The 24,446-nt window shown below is 34.2% G+C and overlaps 1 protein-coding gene across 5 annotated transcripts in view; it reads right to left on the bottom strand.

Annotated features, from left to right (window-relative positions):
• The window catches only part of UNC13C (unc-13 homolog C), a 620,140-nt gene that overhangs the window by 213,866 nt on the left and 381,828 nt on the right, over positions 1-24,446 (bottom strand). For all 5 annotated transcript variants that reach the window (XM_016153676.2, XM_016153674.2, XM_016153678.2 and 2 more), the window contains 2 exons: positions 23,353-23,516; positions 8,885-9,041 (listed from right to left, as the gene is read on the bottom strand). In XM_016153676.2, the coding sequence (XP_016009162.2) occupies positions 8,885-9,041; positions 23,353-23,516 (321 nt within the window). The remainder of the gene's footprint in view (positions 1-8,884; positions 9,042-23,352; positions 23,517-24,446) is intronic.

Here is a 24,446-nt window from a genome sequence, read left to right as displayed (position 1 = left end):
GACAGCTGACATGACCCTAGTCGACCATGCTATGGCTCAAATCACTGGCTCTGTTATGTACACTGAGACCAACTATTCTGGTTGTCCAATATCCATTCTTCCACTCTTCCTCACTATTAGAACCTCATGAGTCAAATGTGTACATTAAGAAATTTCCCCCTTCCCAGAATTCTTTTCTTCTAGGAATGGCCAAGTAGCATGGTGTAGGCCAATGAGATAAATATAGTTTATTAAAGAGAATGGACTCAGCTGGCATATTATCAATGAATGATTATTTGAAAAGCTTCTAAAAGAGTGCTTGCCAGGCAGTGTTTGTTGGATTAGAATGATACATAACTTTGTTTATTTTCTTTTATACATTTGCCCTTTGTGTTTCTCTCCTTTTCCCATCTTAAACTCAGCCTAGATAACAGTAGGTAAAACAGTCACCCTGTGGCTATGAGATGAAAAGCTAAACGAATGATAAGAATGTTGGAGCAAGAAGCTAGGAACACTCCCTATACCTCACTCTAGCCATGTCTACCCACCCTTTCAAAAAATTACAATCCTGAGCAGTGACACTGGCTCTGAATTTTTTTAGTACCTCTGAACTTAGGTTACATGTGGGAAAAAATCTTAAGTTTGTTTAATTGGGTGTCTGTTTCTTGCAGACGAATATAATTCTGACTGATACAGATCACACATTTGGTCTTCCTACCTAGGCCTTCAGTAACCAGATGGAAAATTTACATTCAAGGAAGATAAGAAACTGTGGAGAAAACTGCCAGGTTCGTTGTCACAAAATTTCAGACAATATCAGATGATGTGAAATTAAAAGTGTACTGCTGATTGAATTTTCATAGCGATCCTTTAAACAGCAGGGCAGCTTGGAATTTAATTTTATCTTTCATATTTGTATTTAACTAGAGTGAGATTGGCTTTGCAAGAGCAGGGGAGGCCCACCACCTGCAAGGTGTGATTTGAAGAATAAAAGAACTGGTGATTAAAAAATGGCTCCCCTGAGGGTCATGCCCAGTATCAGAATCTGCTGTATTATTCAGTTCTTTGCATTGGGTAAGGATGACACATGTCTGGTATTTGGTAGTGTCCAAATCAATAACAATAATACAGTATTATTGGTTTTCAAAAATTCAAACATATTTAGTTGACAAGGGTAATGCTAGACCAGGGGTCAACAAACTGTAAAGAGCCAGACAGTAAATATTTTCAGCTTTGTGGTCCTTGTCACAACTATTAAACTCTGTGTTGTAGCACGATACCTCCCAGAACAATATATAAACAAATGGGCCTGCTTGTTTTCCAATTTTGTTTCTAGACACTGAAATCTGAATTTTATATAATTTTTAAAAAATAATTTTAAAATGTACAAATCATTCTTAGCTCACGGGCTATATAAAACCAGTTGGTGGGGTAGTTTTGGCCCATGAGAAGAGGGGAGATTTTGAGAAGGGGAGGCAGTTGCTACTTCACAAGTACACTCTTAGTTTCTCTAGGTGCTGGGAACTGTGGAAGGGCAAACTCTTATAAGGAAGGGGTATAAAAACTTCTGCACCATCCTTAACTTCTCTCTTCCATTCCTTTCTCAGTATCACTCCAAGAGTAGGGGTAGATTTAAACCTGAAGGTAATGATGCTTAAGATCTGGGGTCTGTCACTTGCTTCAGTTTTCCTGGGAGGAGGTCTAGTCATATGTTTACCTGATCTTAGGTGTTTGTAGCATTTGCAAAAATAGGATAGAAATTATTCTGACCTGGACTAGCGAATTGTAAAATCTTCTTTTCTAAAGCATACCAAAAGCGGTCACTGAATAACAGAAACATTTCAAATAGAAGTAATGTATAGGATATTTTGATCATTTTTGATGATTAATATTTATCATATAAAAATATTGGTAATTTATTTCTTGTTGATTTGCAATTAATGCTGATACCAACAGAGATATCATAAAATTATAAAATGCCATGCAATGATTCTATTGATGACAAATTAATAAATATTATTAATTCAAAGAGTATTTAAAGTCATTTTATAGGCAAACTTAAAAAGCACTGAGATGCTGACTTTCACTGACCTAGAGAGCTTCCTGTTTCCCTCAGTTTGACTAGACTTTAGTCTTCTTTCTGACTCTAGGTCCTGACTTCCTTTCATTTTTAGAGCATTTTCTTTAGAAAGCTTATCCTTGTGAATTCTTTCTCTGCCTCTTTAAAATGTAAATTCTTTAAAAGCCTCTTGCCAGTTTTACAACCCAGAAATGTCTTCCTCAAGCACCTGGGAGCCACTGCTTTGAAATTTATTCACCAGAGAGATAGATCCTCAATCTCCCAGCCTCTGTGGGAGGATAGAAGACTAACTTCCATGGGTCAATTAACAAATACAGATGCCCTAATCACAGAAAAAAAACACACTGTCAAACTCATTTCAACATACTGGACACATCTCATTGAGAAATATTTCCTCTAATATCCTCGGGTACTTTTCCTCTAGCTTATTCTAGACGGTAAAAATTCTATCTCTTGTTTCAGTGGAGTAGAGCTCAGAGTGAGCTCTGGCCTCTCTCCCTAGGACAATGGCCTTAAACAAAGTCTTCCTTGACTGTTTTAACTTTGTTGAGTGCAATTTTTGCTTTGACACCACACATGAAAAAATCATAATAAATATTTTCCCAAATTTGATGCAAGACATTAAAATGTTTGTGGCATTATCAATGAAGTAAAAAAGTAAAATAAACTTTTCTAATGTATTAATTTGAAAGGTTTGGTTAGTTCTGCTAGAAAAAAGTGAATTATCTTTTTTTCCAATAAAAATGGTATTTTAGAGTTTTTGTCATATGAAAAAGCAATCCAGTATCTGTACTCAAAAACTACAGAAAAAACTCTTTATGAAGGTGTCAGGCAGTTAATGAATAAAAATATTATGTTTTTCAGGAATTCATAATATTTGTGCAGTTTGTCTTATTATAATAATTTATAATCCTTAGTGATTGATTTTTATTAGAAATATTAATTTTACATCAAATTTTTAATTTACAATTTTGTATTCTTATTAAAGGCAGTCTCATAAAATTGTACAAGGTTTAGGCCGCACAAAAACTAGATTCTCCTCTTCCAGAACTAATTACTTGGCAAATCATAAAGAAACAGTCTCTTCTAAAATGTTTCCCACATTCAGTCTCTCCTTTGTCACACTTAATTTTCTCTAAACTACTGTCCAGATGCAGCATCACTTTGTCTTGCTAGGGCTGGTGTATCAGCCCTCTTACTAAATTTCCACCTAGTCCTCCTGTGTGCAGTACCAAGAACTGGCTTACTAATTCCTCCTTTCTTCAGTATGGCTTCCTGTAGTTTTGAGACTAGAAAACTAAATACTCTATTCCTCAAACTCTTTTGCAGATAGATTTCTGCAATTATCTTAGTTTATGCCTATTCAATATATGTGCACTGCTACCTTTGGAAAGCAGACATGACCAGGAGTCCCATTTCTTTCTTCTTGATATTTACTTCTGCTGCTAAGTCCTGGAGACATTTGTTTCTCAGTCTCTGATCACTAGCTTTGTGGTTTTTAAAAAGACATTTGCATTGGCAGTAGAAGTAGCCTTATGATTCTTCACCTTCCTGACAGTAAGAACACTCATAGCTTCCCTTGCAAATGTTTCACTGTAATATTTTAGGAATTATTACAGAAGGATCCTTTTCCCATCCTTCAGATGATACTGTAAGCATTTAATTCCCTGTGCCAAATCTCCTTCTACTTAAAGTTGCCTGGATGGGTTCTACGACTACAAATGAACTCTGATAAACAAACTTTCTCTCTCCTTTGTAATATTTCTCTTACGCAGTGATCTCTCTAAATCGAAAATTCTATCAAATTATACCCTATTCCTCAAGAATGAAGTCCAGACATCTTAATGGGCGTTAAAGGCTCTCAACAATTAATGTTAATCTAATAACACAGCTTCCTCCTCTTATAGTTCTTTCTTTTATTCTGCCTGCCATATTCGGTAGGCAGACTACCTTACATAAATTTCTTTGAATTCATTTTGCATCTTTACTTCCCTTTTCTTTACTCGAATGTCTTCCTAAGCCCAAGGCAGTTTTTCTACTACTTCTTCGACTTTGAAAAATATTACTCATCCGTAAAAGCTCTGTACCTTTTGTTAAGCTTCCTTGAGCCTCTGAAGTTCTAGAATTAATCACTTGCTTTTCTTCAGTCTCAAAGCAAATATATAAGTATAAACTCCTTTGCACTTAAATTATTTTAAGAGAGATTTGTGGCTATTATTATGCATAGTTATATGACTACTCCATTAGAGTATAAGGCCCTGACAGTAGAGGTCAACATCTTCCAGTGCCTCCACTACCTGCCATAGTGCCTTACATGAAGTGTCACATACATGCATTTGAATAAGTGAACAAAAAAAGCCAAAAATGTTTATTAGTGTGTTTGTTTTTGCCTGTACTGCCTGTGTCAAAGAGGGTGTATGTGCTCAAGAAAAAAAAATATGGAGCTAGATAAACATCATTTTTACTAATAATGAACTTGCTATTTTTGTCTTAAGATAACTCACTAAATACGTTTCCTAAAGACTTTTTATTGAAGTTGAAATATCGACCCCCACTTCATGGAGTTTTCTCCCTTTCCAACCTTTGATCTACCCATGGTGTTTTCAACACCCATGGAGATGTTCTATCCAATAAAGTTCTTTGATCTTCTTGACTCCAAACAACTTCACACTCAATGGCGTGCTGCTAAATCATCTCTCCAAAAGAAGAAAGCCTTGATATTTAACATTTGTTAATTTCCATGATGTAAGTACTCTCTACATTTCCAGTTTCAAGGGTGGCTTTGTTCAATGACCAGTTTGCAATATTTCTGAAAATTTGGTAATCACTTATCATGAGAAGGTATAAAGAAGCTCTAATACACCACTGTTCTACACTCAATTTTCAATAATCTACTCCCAGAGCTACATTTTAGGATTCAGACTTCCCCTTTAAAATCTTATAAAATATAATTTTTCTAACAAAATCTTTTGCTTCTTTCTCTCTCTATCAGGGTGTCACTTATCACCAGAACCCATGGTGAATCTCTTCAACTTTTCTCTTGACGTGATAATCTATATACTAACTCCTTTACCTTTTCATTGCTTTTTTTTTTTTTTTTTTGCAAAATTTCAACCTAGAGTCAATCTCTACTAATTCTTAGTTTAGATCTTCATCACTTTACTGGAATTTCTGGTATGTATATCCTATTTCCTATCTTGTCAATTTCAATTTAATTGTGCTTATGGAGAATGAGTTCCAGAGACAGGTGCAGTAAATAAATACTTGAGACTTCTTAGGATCAGAATGCTGAGAAATTCTGAGAAAATCTCACAGCCACATGAATTGTTGTGGCAACAAACTTATGCTTCCCAGTATCAAATGAGACCTTCGGCTTTTCCAGGAATTCCTCTTCCATGGTCGTGAAGTATTCCTCTTTCTATTACCTTCAGTAGCTTATCCAAACCTTTCCCTAACTCCTTCACCTCATGCATCTGTATCATAGCCCTTGTCTTGCAGATAAGCATTTCTTATCCTTATAGACAACCATAGAAAAGATTAGAGAAATAGGGTATAGACTCCCCCAATTTTTCATTTCCATATCAAAAGCTTAGCATTTTCTGCAAGGACTCCTACACTGTCTCCTCAAATTTCAAAATAGAACTGGTCCTTTCTTATTCCAAAGAATGTGTCTCCTTCTGTCCTCTCCATTGCATTTTCTTCTTTCTCCTCTGGGATGTTAATGCATCACTTATCCTCCATCTGATAAGTGTGCAGCTTCACTCTTGCGAGTAGTTTCTTTCCCAACAATTTATAAACACGTTCAAATTTATCTTATTAAATAATAAAAAATGTCGACTCTACTCAACAATGAAAATAAAATCTGTTTTCATGACAAAACCTTCTCACACTTGACCAATCTCTCTTTTCCCCTTTTCATTTAAGTTTCTTAACTAAATACTCTATTCCTTCACCAACTTTTATTCTTTTTTCATATTTTCTTATAAAATTAATACAACATAAAAAATTTTACAGTTTTTGTATAAATACAAAACAAAAACAACAAAATAGTGCTATCCCACTGGATGATTATACCACTGGCACTTTAGTGCCTTTTCTTCCGATCCTATTTATAAGAGTTTTGTATCATTTTTTCATTTACCATTTTATCATGGGCATTGCTCAAATATATAAACTTGTCCTTAAAAATTTGACTTTTAATGATTGCATTATATTTTAGTGAATAAATGAACCCACTTTACACAGTAATTCATCGATGTCATTCATTGAGATTGCTATGAAATTATGCTTCAACTTCACCTGCTTCATTAAGCAATGACTTCTTAATTACCAAATCCCATGGACTCATTTCTTTCCCCATTTGAACATTTTGCAACAGCTGATGTTATGTACTCCTCTTTTCTCAAAATAGTTGACCTTGTCTTTCATAATATTGTATTATTATTTTCATTTAATTTCATTAACTATTTTCCTCAGCAAACTTTGATTGCCCTTCCGCTCTGTACCCAAGGATTCTGTCCCTTTCATTTTATTCTTAAATAATTTCATCAAAACCATGTCTTCAAATAACACCTGTACAGAAAAAGTCTGAATTTGTTTCATAATCCTCATAGGTTAAAAAAATAGCTTTGTACACTGGCTTACTTTTTTGGAGAAACATATCTGGGTTACCCCTTTGAAAAGGATAAAGAAGTCAATGATGCTCCTAAGTCAAAAGTGACAGTATCAGCTTCAGAAATCAGGTAAATAAGAAATTTAGGCCCTAAAGTGGAGGTGGGAGACATTACACTTAGATATATTTGATTGTGCAGATAGCATTATTTTCAATAGGTAAAGTATGGTAACATTTGCATACCAACTCATATTTATCCAGATGTAGTTTGAAGAAAGATTTTTGACTCTCTTCTATAATAAGCTATTTGATTTAAAAAACAAAGTTTATTATAACCATGTTGCCACTGAAACACTGAAAAGTACTGAAATTAATTTGATTTCTCTTCTTTAGGTCAGCATGAAGTAAAGGAGCATGCTATCTCATTTTCCTCCAGGTAGCTTTTATGGTGGATATTAATCAAATATACACATCTTTCTCAGTGGTAAAAAGCCTCAGTGTTCTGCAAAGTTGGCTTATTCTGTACAATGTACCCAGGCAGAATCATAAAGGCAAAACTATTTCATAACACTGAATGCTTTATGTTACAAGTAAAATCCCAAGACAATGACTACTGTTACCAAGAGGAGGTTTTTATAACAAAACTGTTCTGTGATCTGGTATTGGTATAATGGTATTTTCTTGAGTCCATTAGAGAATATTCTTTGATCCCAGATCTTACAAGAGTCAATTGGTCTAACAAAAATAGCTAATGCTGACTGTTTATACTGTAGGCAGGGCAGGAAGGATAAAATCCTCATATCTTATATTTATAGATCACTTTATAAACTGGCTTACTATCTTTTACCTCATTTCATTTTCATCTTAAATTTGAGAAACATGTTAAAGCAATAATTATAATCTTCCTTGAGCAGATTGAGAAACTGAGGCTTAAATGACTGAATTGACTTGCTAATTTCAAGTACAAACTTAAACCCCATGACTCCTAACTCAGACAGTGTTTTCCCCTATTAGTATTTATTTGGCCATGACATTTACTTTTTCCTTTGATTCATTCCAACTCATCTTACAGACCTCACATGCATTTTCTTTTAAATGAAAAGGACAGGAAAAGAGTAAGCAAAGCAGCACATTTTTTTCCCCTACTGATTTTACATCGTTTTATTTTGCTGGGTTTTGTGCCCCAAAATTTGATTTCTAATAGCACAATCAATAACAAAAATATATTCAGTTAACCAAGTTGGAAGTTCAGTGGGAAAAGGAACTATGGTATCATGGAAATCACTTTTCTACAGTGGATCTTATTTTCTTCCATTAAAAAATTGAGGAAAAAAAAAAAAGCTTGTCTCACAAGGATATTGAACAGAGCTACTGGCCTAAGCAGTTGCCCTGCCCCAAACCTTGGGAATCTTTCCAGGAATTTTTCCCTTTCCATCACTGTCTACATCCCTAAAAACAGCAAGCGGTGTTGATTTATGTCCTAAAAAGCTCTAAAAATTTTCCTTCCTTCTCTATCTCCACTAATATTTAGTTTAGATCTTCATCACTTTACTGGGATTTCTGGTATTTATATCTTATTTCTTGTCTTGTCAATTTCAATTTAAATTATGCTTATGGAGAATGAGATCCAGAGACAGGTGCAGTAGATAAATACTTGAGACTTCTTAGGATCCCTGCATTTCTACTTTCCAATGTGTTCTCGATGCATTTGAAGGTGGACATCCTTACTTAGGTACAGAGTGTTCTCTTAGACTCTTTACACACTTGTTATTTTTTACTTAGAACATGTGTCACTTTCCATCAGGACGAGAAGGAACCAATAGGAAGTGCAAATGAAGCCTAATAGGCTACAGAGAAGTCAACCAAGCTAACATCTACCTGGGAATAGTGTCTACAATGCTGGATCCCAAGTTTGCATACATGAAGAATTTCCTATAAAATACCAATACTCTCAATAAGTGTATTGAGACTTATTCCCCCCAAAGTCATTCAAGATGTGGAGAGTTAATCTAATAAAGATGCCTATTGATTGTCAAAGTTATTTCACTGAATATGGTTCACATGAAATTCAGCATTACCCTGTTTATACTGAGATATTCCCTAAGATATACCTTCTGCAATAAGATTCCAAGAATATCTGGAATCCAATGTTTTTTGAAAATGTAACTTCTATAAGCTATTAGAAATTTTAAATTTAATGAAACAATACTTACACCAAAGTTGGTAGCAGCAAATCGATCTGACGCTGAAACCTGTACATTTGTTGAAACCGTTGTATGAGCATAGAAAGCATTTATATTTGCCAGCAAGGTGCTCATGACAGCAGGTACACCAGGACACATGTATTTAGAAGACAGACATGAAAAGTGCCTGCAAGACAAACATTAAGTACTTTTAAAACATAAATTAATTCATGTAACAGCACATTCTCTAACATCAGCAATTAAATAATTCCTCAACTACATCTATGAAAAAGAGAGAAAACTCCCATAATCTCTAATTAAAAGGGAAAGCAATTTCTGCCTATAAAAAAATGTCTCACTTTACAAATGTGAAGTGGCTTAATGAGAATGTGATTTGCCACAGGGATGTGTGTATAAACTCTTTCAACTTTGAGAATGTTGTGTGTACACACGAGAAGTACAATTTCCAGTGGAGTCTAGCACTGTTGGGAAGCAATAACACAGGAATCTCTTTTCTAGAAACTATGTCCCAAATTAGTTCCTGAAATGCTATATATCAACCAGAGTGTTCTTTCGCACTTGTATTCCTCCCACATGGATGAAGCAGGAGGTCCTCTTTGCATTGCACATTGATTGAACAAGTGGACTTAACATCTGCCTTGAGTCCACTTTGTGAACTTTAGTCATAGAGGAATTATCTTCCATAAGCAGATCTGTTTTCCAAGAATTTTGCTAAAACCAGGACTTAATTAAGCAAACAGAGGAATAGTGAGGAGTAAATGAATTATGCCAGCTTTATACTTAAAGCTCACTACTTTTAAACTTGAATAGTATTATACACAGACTTCAGAAGCAATAAGTGCTCAATTCTGTTACTTCTGTCAAGAAAATTCATTTCGTTTGAACCATAACGAAAGTCTTGAAAAGTGATAGCACAGCTTACGATAAAAGTTGAAAGATAAAATACACATGGAAGAAATACGTTTTCAGTGTATAACCTGAACCTATGTTGCTCTCATATCTTAGTAATTTATCCTCCACCCAGCCATCAATGGATGTTGTATTACTGAATACAGAGTGTACATACACAAATAAACGCCCTTAGTGGTACCTCAAAAGAAATGGATGGTTGTTCTGCAAATGGTGGCTTCTCTTAGATCTCAGCCAGGGTACTACCCTCGCTTGTCATGATATTAGTTAATAAAAGTAGGTTAAAGTCTTAAACATGGATCTTTGAGGATCATGAACAATAATGTCATGACAGTTACATAATTTGTGTAATTTAACCCTGGAATAAGATGATCTCTGCTTCTTTTTTTTTAGGTAAATGATAGATATTTTGACTTTATTATACACTAAATTAATTATGGTTAATATCTATTAAGAATATTACAAATAATATAAATATATTAAAGGCAGAAACTTAAAAAATATCCTAGCACTATGGCATCACATTTTCCCCCCAACAATTCACAGGTAATTAGATCTGTCAGATCCAAGTTGCCGACCAGGCAATGTCTAAATGTAAGGGGAGATAGCAAAAGGAAATATCCAAACTTGGGAGAACAAGAAATATAAAAACATCAATTGTTAAAATCGACTGCTAAGAAATTCAAAGACCAGAAGTTTATTGTCCTGAGCATGCATTATCTATTTAACGGGAGGTCACCAGAATGAAAAATCTTAATCTTAGTTTTAAAAAAGGACTGATGCCCTCCTAATGCAAGCATGGTACTTAGTCTTTACCTCATGTAGCTGTCACCCTGTGATTTTTGGTGCCTGATTAGGGTGGCAGCAATAGTTTTGCAGATACTTTAAGGAGAAGTAATGGCGAAACATGAATATTCTGCTTAAGGTGCTCACAGTGTGCATTTTATGAGTAAAACAGAAAGTTTTATATTGAAGATGATGTGATTATTGAAGCCATCTGAGAGGGAAATAGGTGTAGTATGGAAGGACTGTGTAGATCAACAACCAAGCTTTGCCTATTTTACACTTTGAGTTGGTTAAGCCAGTATTTTAATGATAAAAATGTCCTATGAAATTGTGTTTTTGGTACCCCAAGGCAATGTTTTATAACCAAAATAAAAAGTTTAATAACTTGTGAGTTAATATGAATATTTATGGATAATATAGTCAAAGCCATATATACATAAATGTCATTAATTGTGAGTTTTCTAGTTTAATGAAATCCTTGCTATGCATTTATCATTGATGTTAATATATATTATTCAGAAAAAAATAGAAAAACAGTGAAAATATACTGTTCACACTTTAAACAAAAAAATCATTTGAATTTATAGCCAAATAGTAGAATTATAATGCTTTCTATTAGAATTGATGAGAAATAGAATTCAAATTTATTCTGTTTTCCTATTCTTTAACCTTTCATCCACATTTTTTTATTAAAGGCATCTAGCCAGAATTAGTCTCCCTTCAGTGACTAAATGTTTACTACATTTCTGGGAGTATTCTTTATGGTAGGGATCTAGAGTTGATTAAAATCTGGTTCTGGTATTTTAAAATTGCATACCCTAGTTGAGAGGCACACACATTAAACCCTATTTCTGTCATATGAGAGAAAATGCTTTTACAGAAGTAACTAAAGGTTTGAGTGGACCATAGGATAGAGGAGTGAATCCTAGAGATGGAGGAAAAAGGTACAAAGGATAGGCTGAGTTCACTAGTGGTGAGCCCTCTCGAGGAGAAGCCAGAGTAAAGAATCTGAGCCAAGATCTAAGGGGATTAGAATTTATGTAATGGCCACGGAAGAGAAGAGTTTAGTGTTACTAGAATTTGGTTCGATAAATATTTATTAAACTTGTCTGATTGCCAGACACTGGATTAGGCATTGAATATACAGTAATTAATTGACTTATAGACTAGTGGGAGAATCAGACACACAAGAAGTAATACAATTATGAGAAAATTATGAGAAAGAAAAATATAACAAAGGGCTATGAGGCACCAAGTTTGAATGTGTATTGTAGCCTGGTGAGGAGGGTCAAGGAAAAGTTCTTGAAATGAGGCTGGGCTCCAGTTAATACATGACTACGACAGCCAAATCAAGCATAGGGCTTGCTATCATTGATAAAGAACATATTTCAGAGGAATAAAATAGTACAAAACAAGGCACAGTGGAAATAAAAACAAAAACAAAGTATTATGTATAGTAGATCCAAATAATTTTAGGCTGGTGGAGCCAAAATTTCCAGGAGAACATTCTAAGCTTGGTATGATCAGAGACAAGGATAAGGGGTATGATAAGAAGGTTGGACCTGCTATATAGGTCGAAAGACTTTTACAAACAAGACTCAAAATCTTAGAGAGTTAATGTAATTAAAACTTATCTCCAAGGAATTCTAGTTGTTTACATAGAATAGGAAGTGACATCATGAGAGTTAAAGTTTAAATAGAATAATTTGGTTGGGAGATTTTAGGAGGATGGGTTTAAGGATGGTGAGACCAGAGAAGAGTCCAATTAGGAGACTATAAATGGAAGAGATGATGGGTATCTGAAGTAGGTCAGTGGCCGCAGAGATGAGGAGGAGGGAATGGATGCGAAAAACACTGAGTGGAAAAATTGTCTAGTGACCCATGATGCGTGAGAAAAAGGAAAGAAAAATGGTTAAGTTCCAAGATTTTAGTGTGGATGACTGGGTAAATGGTGCCTCTGCCAAGTGAGCTAGGAACTTATGTATAGTAGATCCAAATAATTTTAGGCTGGTGGAGCCAAAGAAAGGAATTGTAAGGTGGAGATTATGTAGTTAGCTGATGCTTCGGATGCTTGTAGAGCTTCCATATAGGAATGTACACCAGGTTACTGGAGATATGGACTGGACACTCTGATTTGGAACCTGGGAAGCAATAACATGTAAGGGACTAGTAGAAGAAAAGAGCAAATTCTATGACTGTTACTTACAAATAAAAGGAAATCCAGGACACTGGAATTAGGGAAACCATGATAATAAGAGGTTTGAAGGATAAAAGATGATTGGTGCTGTTAAATACAGAGACAATGTCTTATAACATAAGGACAGAAAATAGACTATTGGACTTGACAAATAAATATCATTGTGACCTTAAAAAGATCATTGTTAGTGGAGTAACAGGAGTTTTTACTAAGAGGAAATAGGATGAAAAGTAAGGAAATGCTGGGGGATGATCAAGGTAAAGTGGGTCAACTTTAGATTTTGTTGGTATCTAGCTAAAGAGTTTTGACATCTGCATGTGACTATATGGATTTAGGTGAGATTTTTTTCAGAGGGAACTGACATTATAAGATGAATTTAGAAAGATGATTCTGAAGAAGTATAAAGGTGAACTTAAATGAGTAGATATTAGAAGCAGAAAAACAATTCAGGAGAGGTAGAAGCACAAAATGACACTTTTGCCCTGCTTCTAATATGATTAAGCACTTTACAATGTCTGAAGGAACAGAATATTTTGCATCTTAAAAAAAAAAATCTGAAAGTTACAGAATTACACTGTTTATGATCTTCAAAATATAAAAACTTGAATGTTTTTCTGACACCTGAATCTTTCTAGCAAGACAATTCTGAAACTGATTTTACTCGTGTTATATCTGAAAATTTATGATGTCCTCTGAAGATATGAAAACCAGGTGCAGAAGTTGCTGTTTCCTCCAAGAATGGCATGAAAAAACCATGCAAACTAGGTAACTTGAGGAATAATATGCTTTTGAATTGTTTAGCCGAGTGCTTCTGAAGTCTGACTCTCTCTCTACATTTGTTGTAATTAAACATCTCTTTATTTTTCTCCCTAAGGTCATAGAATGAGTAAAGTGATTAAGAATTCAAATTTAGGCAATGTAAGTTCAGAACTCTCTTAACCACTTGGGCATACCTTCTATTAATTTATCCTCCTTCTCCTCTCTTCGATGTTCTGTATTACTTGTGTATCTATCTGTTTCTTATTCAGTTTATGTCACCTCATCCACTCAGCCCCTAACACAGTGTTTTCTTGTACACAGGAGTTGACCAATAAGCATTTATTAAAGAAAACAAATGGAAGCATTATGAGCCAAATATAGTTATGTGGAGTTAGAGTGTACAGGGCATGTGCTTAGTTACCTTGAGTATGACAGTTCATAAAACATCCAACTGCTTTGTGCACATTTGGTTGACATGCATAGCAGTTAATGCCAGAATGATGGCTACAGATTTGAAACTTAATAGTATTTTGCTTATAATCAATGTACTGAGAGCGGTATTTATAATTTTCCAGAGCATTAGCATATATTCATCTTAGAGAACTGATGGAGAAACATTTTACATTCTGAATAAAATTTAATTGAAATGATTACTGGGAGGGATGACTTAGGGCAGCTGGTTAGATTGAAAGATATTTAGTGACTAGCATCTAAACTCCTAATACATTAATCTGACTTGAGAGGAAATGGGAGGATACTTCTAGAAACCATACACTGTATTCCCCTATATCAGAGATCTGGGACCTAGTTTGCTGGCCAGGAAGGCTGCCAGTCACTCCTCTATTTCACATAATGGCTTCCTGAGGAAGTAAAGCTGTCTCTCTTTTTCCCATGCCGTCTCATTCTATATCCATTAAAGAGTATACAACTCCCAATACTTCAATACAGCCTGTACAATAGGGAATGGACAATGAGATTTGAAGCTAGTTAGAAGAAAGGGCTGAAAGAACACTAGGAACAGTATACCCTGAGGATTATATATAATCTTTTATGTTCAGCTTCTAGCAAGATTAAGAATTCACGGGTTGTTTATATTATCCAGGGAAAGAAAATTCAGCTCTTATACTTAGAGCATCCACCAATAGGAGCAGGTAAATATCTTTTCCCAGTCTAAAAGAAGTGTATTTGAATAGTCATGGCAAAGAATAAAACATTTTTAGAGGCTCGCTTTTCTGTTTAAGATTTGTAGGTGAATGCTGACAATACCCAGGTAGTCAACAGATATTGATTCAAAGGAAACCTGTAGGTTGCCAAACAAGGATACAAACAGCTTTGTATATTATCTCAACATACACACACATACACATGCACACACACATATATAAACAGCAAAAACAACCAAAAACGTAGTAGGGAATACTATTAACTAAAATGGTTACAATGTTATCTCTGGGTGAAGCTATAAATTTTTGTTATTTAGAAAATATATTTTGTATTTTTAAAATAATTTATCATTAGCATATTTTATTATTCTAATCAGGAAAATATATATGACATATTTTAAATGATGTTAATTCAACTTTTGCCCTATTGTTGATTTTACAAGTCTCTTTGTAACTTTTAGCACCAATGAGAAACAAAGTAACCCAACTCCTTTTTAAAGTTTTGTTTAACCAAAGGAAAATTTTCTTTGTATATATTTTTCTTTTCTGAAAAAATTGTATAACCTTTAAAGGTATATAATGTAAAACTATAAAACCTATGCTATTCTTCAAAGTATTACTAAACAAAATTTCTGTGGAAGAAGTCAAATCACCCATAACAATGATTTTTTTCAAAATTTATCATAAATCTTACTAATATGTGGTTAATGAATAGAAGTAAAAAAAATGATAAATTACTGTTAAACATATACCAGTTTGATTTCACTAAATATTCAAGAATTAATTTTAAAGGTATTAATGGAGTGATCTTTGTTCATGACTTCCTAAGGCAAAACACAGGGATGATAATGGTGAAGATGTAAAAAGTCAAAAGAAGACAGTGAAAAAAATCCAATATTTCATCTAATGCTACTTCTCTTACCATTAGATTTTTACATTTGTTTCAATATGAAATTAGCATTACTATAGTGTTTTTCTTGTAAGATGATTAAAATTGTAAGCAACAATTTTTTTTTTTTGTATGGGGGAGGTGGAGAAAGAGGTGATTCATTCTAATTCTAGCCCTGCTCTGCGACCTTCGAAGAGAAACTTTATCATTCCTAGAATGTTTCTTTATCTGTACAATGAAAGGGCTATTAGAAGACTTAAACCTTACAAGCTTTAAAATGCCATACATCTCTGAACACAGAGACTTCATTGTGTCCAGCCATATGCATTACTTCCTCATACTATCAACATTTAATTCTACTGATGCCCACAGTCAGTAGGAATGACAAGGATGTCATCCTAAGGCCTCTTTTGCTTTTTGATAGTTTTCAGCTAACAGGTTTCTAACATGGTCTTCAATTTGGCAGTGTCTGGCTCCGAGTCTGCATGCCCTTTCTTTCTGTGTAGTTACTGTCAAGGCAAACTTTCGTGCTTCTAACCATCTCCTTGAAAATTATTTCCTTTTAAAGGCTACAGATCCAATACTATTTAAATTATTCTAAGGGGAAGAAGGGAAACAGAATTAAAAGTACAATTAACAATTTAAAGTGACTGAGTATATCCTTGCAGCAAACCTCCCCTTCAAAAAGTACACCTTTGAATAAAATAGGTCAAAAAATACTGCTGTAATTTCTGCAAACGCTTAACATTTCCTCGCACAGACTTGACTAAAAACAATTAATTAATAATGTTAAATTCACTTGAGCTTGCTTTTGCACAAAAATGGGGTTAGTGTCAAAGCAATTTAGCAAATGGAATTTCAGTTCCATGGGAAAAGTTGGAGTAACAAACTCCAAAAAATGATGCTTAAATTGCCAATAATGAGATAGATATTGGCAAGTTTTCAGCTGAAGCAACTGCTACAACATTATCAACCATTAGTTCTCAAAATATTACTGGCAAAATACTGAGAAGTCATGTGTACTTCAAATAACACATCTGGACTGCTACTGTTTTGTGGGCATAATGGGAAAAAAATAATCTAAGTTGCCTGCCTTTTCATGGATAATTGTCCCTAATCACACCCATCTTGTGGTGAAAATGCCTTAGATTCAAAGGATTTAACAATCAATTATTTTTTAATAAAAATAAGAGCAGGATAATTGGAAAGACGCTCCAAAGAAACAATGATTCTTAGATGCTTAGAGGGGTTTTCCATGAAACAATACAAGATGAAAGAAAAAACTATCTGTATTCTTGATGTTTGAAATATACTAAAACAATATTTATCACATTGCTTCTCAAAAATTCAGATTAGCATGCATTTCAGTGATAAGTGAATATTTTATTCATCCTTGTCACTAAAGAGGGGCTCAAACATTTAATGATCCCTTCTCCTTTGACCAAAAGCATCACATATTTTCATAGATGCAATGGATTGCTCCAACTCAATTTCAAAGTTTTCTGAGGGCAGTGGGGTAGGACAGGAGGTAAGGAAACACACAGCATTTAGAGAAATGATGGAAATTGAAGAACAAGTAAGGATGGGACCCTCAAGCTGTCCATCAGCTTTCTCTGACAGCTCTCCTCATCTGTTCCTGAATTTAGTCCTCTCTCTATGCTCTTACAGCACCTAGGTATACCTCTATTATACCATCTTGTTATTTTTTAACTTCTCACTGACTCCCCACCCCAAGAAAATGAGCTCACAGGGGAAAAGGTCTTTTATAGCTGTATCCCTATTGCCCTATATACATCCTCTTACTTACTTAGAAGGTGTCTATCAAATAAATGCATTATGCCTTCTGAAATGTGGGCTCCATGAGAGACTTGACCTTGGCTTCTTGTTCATTGATATATTCTCAGTGCCTAGAAAACTTTCTGGCACATGATAGGCATTCAATACATTTCCTAAAGGAATGAATGACTCAATAGAGCAGCACACTCCTTAGAAAGCAGAGTCATAGCTCAAGCAGTTAAAATAGATTAGTAGTTTTAAAGAAAACCATATTCCAGCAGGTCTGGTTCAAATATGAATTAGGTTAAGATGCCCCGTGCCAAATACAGGTTTTTTTAAGCATGCCCAAATGAGAAACATTGAACTAATGGTTTTCTCTTATTTGGTATTATAGAGGCATATGACGGTATAGTCTAACAGAATCTCAGATTTTGTGAGACGCCTTGGGCTTCATTTTATAAAAAATGAAAGACTCAGTTAAAATGTATTTGCTTGACAGAAATCACTTCCCGAAAACACTTTAATCCTTAAAGTTAGACATGAAATTCCATGTGTATGTTCAGGAGTGAACAGTTGGTCTGTCAGAACATTATTAAGAACATATATGCTGGCATTAATAAGTAGAAAGCATCAAGGACTCTCAAATTCTCATACAGGAAATGGGTTCTATGCCTAACCTCATGATGTTAAATATGTGCTTTAGTATGCTCCTCTGAAAAGAGAACATATTCTCAGTCTCACTGACATAAATTGGAAAACTGCCTTTATTTTAGATGGATGATTGCACTTGCCATGTTAGACAAATCCTCCAGGTCCTCGATCAATCACTTTCCAAAGAAGAAAATTGTAATCCCTTTCCCCCTTCTCATGAATGTTCCAAACAAAGGATACATTTTTATGCAAGAAATAGGGCTAATAAATTGTGCCCTCACAGAAAATCTTCTGTTATAAAAGAAGAGAGTGTTTGCAGTAAATAGAAGGTACATTGGAGGACTGGAGTTTGGTATTAATGTTCAGATTATTTACCAGCAAAATAGATTCAACCTTCTGCATATGATGAGAAATACACAAGAGGAAAATTTAGCAATGTACAACCAGACCCTCTGACTTACTAGACATTTTACCTTCACTTATTTTCATCTTCAGATAAATGGGAGTATGCCAAAGAAATCAAGCAATTTCTAATAAAAGAGGAAAGTTATAAAGTTGCCTGGGACTTTGCTAAGCATATCAAAAAGAACTGTGATTTGATGTCTAGGAAAATTTACAAGATTTTAAGCAGTTTTGTTCTCAAACTTATGTGTTAATACACAGATAGGACATTTTTTTCTTCCTTAAAGCTGAGTTCCCTAATATTTTGTTTTTAAAAATTAAGACAAAATACTTCTTAGATAAACTTGTCATATCTACTCATGTGTTGTTGTTGACTGGTTTTCTGGTTATGGTTTTTGGTCCCCTGAAGTAAGGTTTAAACATAATAGAAAAATACTGATTTGATAGGCAACCAGTTTAAATTCAAAGATATGGCTGGTTATTCATAAACTTTTGTTCTTTTTTTTTTTTTGGTGAGTGACTCATTGGTCAGCAGGTTAGAGCTCAAGTTAAGTTCAATTACAAAAGCATCATTTGGAAATTATGGTCAAAAGCAGCACTGAAAGTTATATTTCAATAAGTGACATAAGAATGTTGGTAATCTGAAACTTCTTCAAGTTATTAGAAATAATCAATATGATATGCTCGAAAACACTTAAATGCAACACAAATGGTAAACCTGATACCTACATTGACTTAAACTTTTCAGTTCCACTTTACTTGCTTCTGGCAGCTGAAAATGTCTGACATGAAGAGATATGCCCGAAGAAATTGAGAATAAATATGATACTGACAAACAACTTTTGCTTTCAATTTATTTAATTACAAGTATGTATTAACTTTCTATCAGGCATTCAGAACTTCTTATAAAGTAGTAACAAAAGATGTGACTTCTTAATTCAATATTTCAACTTGTAAATTTTTCGATTCAAGTGCTCTAATTTCATTCTATTATATCTCATAAATATACATTTAATTATAATATTAACATATCAACATTATGTCTCCTCAGGCAAGTGAAACAGAAGAAAATGTAAACAAATAGACTACATCAAATTAAAACATTTTTGCACAGTAAAGGAAACCATCAACTACTGAATGAGAGAAGATATTCACGGATGATATGTCTGATAAGGGGTTAATATCTAAAATATATAAGAGACTCATACAATGTAACAGTAAAAAAAAATCTGATTTAAAAATGGGCAGAGGACCTGCATGTACCTTTCTCCAAAGATAGTCAATAGACTTGTGACAAGATGCTCAACGTCATTAATCACTAGAAAAATGCAAATTGAAACCATCATAAGATATCACCTCACACCTGTTAGAATGGCTAACATCAATAAACCAATAATCGTGTTGGCAAGGATGTGGAGAAAAGAGAACCCTTATGCACTGTTGGTGAGATTGTAAACTGGTACAGCCATTATGGAAAAAAAGAAAGGAGTTTCCTCAAAAAATTAATGGAAGTACTATACAACCCAGCAATTTCACTTCTGGGTATTTATTTGAAGAAATTTAAAACACTAATATGAAAAAATACATGCAACCCTATTTCATTGCAGCACTATTTACAATAGCCAAGATATTGAAGGATCCTAAGTGCTCATTAATATATAATTGAATAAAGATGAGGTGGCATGTATATACAATGGAATACTACTTGGTCATAAAGAAAAAAATGTAATCTTGTCATTTTCAGCAAGATGGATGGACCTAGAGGGTATTATGCTAAGTGAAATAAGTCAGAGAAGGACAAGACAAATACCATATGATTTCACTTATATGTGGAATCTAAAAAACAAAGTAAATGAACAAACTCATAGATACAAAGAACAAATTGATGGTTAGCAGATGAGAGAGTGGGGGGATGGGTAGAAAAGGGGAAGGGATTAATATGTACAAATTGGCAGATATAAAAATAGTCATGGGGATGTACAGAACATAGAGAATATAGTCAATAATATTGTAATAACTATGTATGATGTCAAATGGGTACTACACCTATCAGGGTGATCACTTTGTAAATTATATAAATGTCTGATCACTATTTTATACACCTGAAACTAATATGATATTGTATGTCGACTGTATTTGAAAAATAAAAGAAACTAAGAGTTACTAGATTGTCAAAAATAGGATTTTTTTTTTGTTGTTCTGGTGAAGTGGTAAATTTTGTAGTGTCAAAGCAAAAACTGCAATGAACAGAGTTAGAAAAGAACTCTTTTATTGAAGGCTATGCTATAAAAAAGAAACATGAAAACTCAGTTTGAACTCAACTCCACTGAAATGAAAGATGGAGATCTTAAGATCTGAGGTGGGGAATGATGGGGAAAGTTTCTAAGAGTTGGAGTGGAGGGAATCCTAGTCAACTGCATTTGCTAAGTGACATTATCCAAAGGAAAAAAAAATAAACTTTCTTATTCTCATGACAGGATAAGTATTACAACTTAGAGCAAGGCCCTTACCCAAGTCAGGCTTTTACCCTCCCACATAGATTAGGAGACAGGGGCCTAGCTTCCTTGGTGATTACGTTAAAAAGAGATGGCTCTCCCTAGTCTTTGAGAAAGCCAGTCCTGGATTATAAAACTGACCAGTCTTTCAAAAGGTTTACATCTCAAAAGGCCACAGAAAGAATCTACAATGATAAATTTTCTAAAGTAAATGCTCTAAAAAAAGAGAAGTTGGAGGACTCTGGGGTTAGGCCTCTGGATTCTGTAATAAGGTAAAAGGGAGGTGAGGGCCTAGAGGTAGAAAGAGGCCTGTCTAAAGTTTCGTCAAGTTGAGGGAAATGATAAGACCAACGTGGTTCACACTTCATGCTAAAAGAAACTTTTAATAAAATAAAGATGTCAATATCAAATAAAATGTATAAGCACGAGCAGATATAATCTACCACGTTTTGTTATCATCAAAGTGCAAGTGTCAATTCATCATGCACACAAAAAGGCATTCTTATTCCTTATGCCTATCTGCCTTGCTTTAGACCCACAGTTGGCAATCTAAGGCTCACAGCAAAACCAGTCCACAGCTTTTGTTTTTAAAATAAAGTTTTATCAGACCATGGCCATGCTCATTTTTTACTTAATATCTAGGACTGCTTTTGTACTAGGAGTGCAGAGTTGAGCAGTTGTGACAGAGATCATAGGACCCAGAAAACTGAAAATATTAACTATCTGGCCCTTCACAAGAAAAAAAACTTTTGCTGACCCCTGCTTTAGACTAGTTTCTAGAGTGAGAAAAGGCTTTATCAAAACTGAGTCTTACAAACATTATAGGACCCCATTCACTTGCAGGTCACTTGATACTAATAAGTACCCCAAAGTATTGTTTTATTATTGTCATTTACATAGGTTAAAATTGAAAAATACAAGTGATAAAATTAAGGAGAGATGACTCTTTCTTAAACTATCATACATTTACCATTTTTCCATATTAATATGATTGTGCTCAGAATATGAGAAACAGGAAAAAAAAATCTGAATAAGCTCACAGTTATATTTGCAATAAATCTAATGTAATCCTTCTTTTACCAGGATTCTCTCTAGAAGATATATATTTTTTAACATGACTCTCTCTTGGCAGAACACTTCATTTACTTTAGACTGTTAATAATAGTTACATTTTAATTGTATTCAGATTTCGTACTAGGTGTTCTGCGGAATTATAGCCACTGACTTGGGACATTGCAGATGGCAAACTCAATCACAAAATAGGCTTCCTCGAAAGGAGTAAGCTCCCTGTTACTGGACATGAACAAGCAGAAGAATAATGCCCACCAGTCAGATGCAATAACAGGGTTTCCTGATTTGGAAGGAGGCTCATTTAGGTGACCTATAAGTTCCTTTTCATGCCTAAGAAATCGATGTCTTTATTATTTAACATTAGGACATTCTGTAAAGTGAAAAAGTAAACACGTTTTATCAAAGCATTTAAAGAAATTAATTTTTACATATGCTGTTCCATAATTATGACTGGTAATTAAATGCTATGGATGGTAAACTTGAAGAAGAGCCTGATACACATCAATCATTAAGATGGTTGAAAATGACTATTTGGGTCAACATCTATTTCACTCATACGAAAAATGATTTGGTTGTTAATAGGAAAGAACAGTCCTCTAATATATGTACATAGTTTACTTATTACATACGGTATATATATATGAACAAAGTGCATTTACAATCTTAGACGAGGTTTCAAACGATAAACTATAGGCAATTAATAACCCTATTCTGAATCCTTAAAGTAGTGGTTATGTGTCTGTATGGGTCACTTCTGTATAGTTATTTTTACTAGAGTATTTGGATTTTATGGATGCTCAATAAATATTGGTTTTACTGAATTAGCAGCAACTATATAAATATAGAAAGAAACAATATAGCCTAATGTTAGGGTCAAGATACTGTAACGGCTCTAGATGTATCACTGACATTAATAAGCTCTGTAACCTTGGACACTGCACTTTAATCATCAGGCTTTAGTTTCCTATGATATCACATTAGGCATTGGTTCTCAATCTTCAGAGCGTAAGAGAACTACACATAGGACTTATTAAAACAGATCATTGGGCCCAACCCTCAGAGTTTCTGATTTAGTAGTAGGTCTAGGGTAGGATGGAGAATTTGCATTGCTAAGTTCCCAGGTGCTGCTAATGCTGTGAGCCAAGGAACCACACTTTGAGAACACAAGAAGGACTGGGAATATATTGGGAGTGAGTTACCAAATCCTTAATATTCTATAGCTGTAAGAGAGAGGGTAGCCAGCATCAAACTGGCACATTAAAATGTAATTGTCTTTTTAATCAAAATTTTGTTTGAATTAGAAGAAACGAGATGAATGATCTTTTTTCTTTAGATTTCAACAAACATTTTTGAACACATAAATGTTTGACAGTACTTACGTCATTGCTTGATAAATGGATTCAATTCCATAACGCATGGCAAATTCGTCAACTATTTCTTGCGAAGCATCATCAAAGAAAACCTTCCAGGCTTCATCCCCTTTGACCTCGGGGATTTTCACTGCACCATTAGATTTCACTTCGGTCAAGTAATGGAACAGATTCTAAAAGTAAATGGTTTTCAATTGTTCAATAATGTCTTAGAATAGGCTGGAAATATTTAACTGTAACTTTTAGTAAATTATACTTGCATTGTAATTGCATCTAATGTTTCATCAACATCTATAAACAATAGAATAGCTTGGATTTTTATTCTAACTATCTTCATCTTTATGCAAATTGATTTTATTTCTGCCTAGGTCTATACAGAATCAATGATTTAAATGTTTCATACATACCAAGTCATTTTAGAAGTAAAATTTTTTGTATGTGAATATTTCTAAATGCTAGTACATATCAAGGGTTCTGAGTAAATTGTAGAGCCCTGAATGAATAACCTGATTTTGGTTATGTTAATATAGAATCTTGGAATGTAAATGATGCTAAATGACTTTGGCTGCAAAATGGCAGGAATCGGGGCAATGAATTGAGGTTGAAAATGAATGTTTGAGAATACTGTAATGGAAAAACTCACTACATACAATTCCTTTTTGCTTCAAACAAATTTAGGAATTGCTGCATGAATGCAGCCTGTGTCAGGGAAGGACCCTTTCTTGGATTTCAGTGTTTTGGTTCTTGGACCAGCAGAAAAAACTCTGAAAAGCAAAAGCATAATGCTGTCTCTCTGATCCCAAATCTTCTCTGCCCACACTTTAAGGCCAGAGTTGGCTCCCATCTCTGCCAGTTCAAGGGATTTTTTTTTTTTAATTGGTCTGAAAACTTAACCATTAACCACATTTCTTGAAGAAATGATAACACTGGACAGATTGTAGTCAGGAATTTAAGCCTATTATTGTATAATGTGCAAAAAACTTAAATACTGTTCTTCATTCCTTCTTTAGTAAAATGCAGGTGGCAAAGAATTACACATTCAAATTTTCATAGATATATTTAGGAAAAATAATATGCAAGGAGAAAAGATTCTCTCAATTATC

The sequence above is a fragment of the Rousettus aegyptiacus genome, unplaced genomic scaffold (assembly GCF_014176215.1).
Source record: "Rousettus aegyptiacus isolate mRouAeg1 unplaced genomic scaffold, mRouAeg1.p scaffold_m13_p_3, whole genome shotgun sequence".
In the NCBI taxonomy this organism is placed as follows: domain Eukaryota; kingdom Metazoa; phylum Chordata; class Mammalia; order Chiroptera; family Pteropodidae; genus Rousettus; species Rousettus aegyptiacus.
This window is presented reverse-complemented; position numbering and strand designations above follow the sequence as displayed.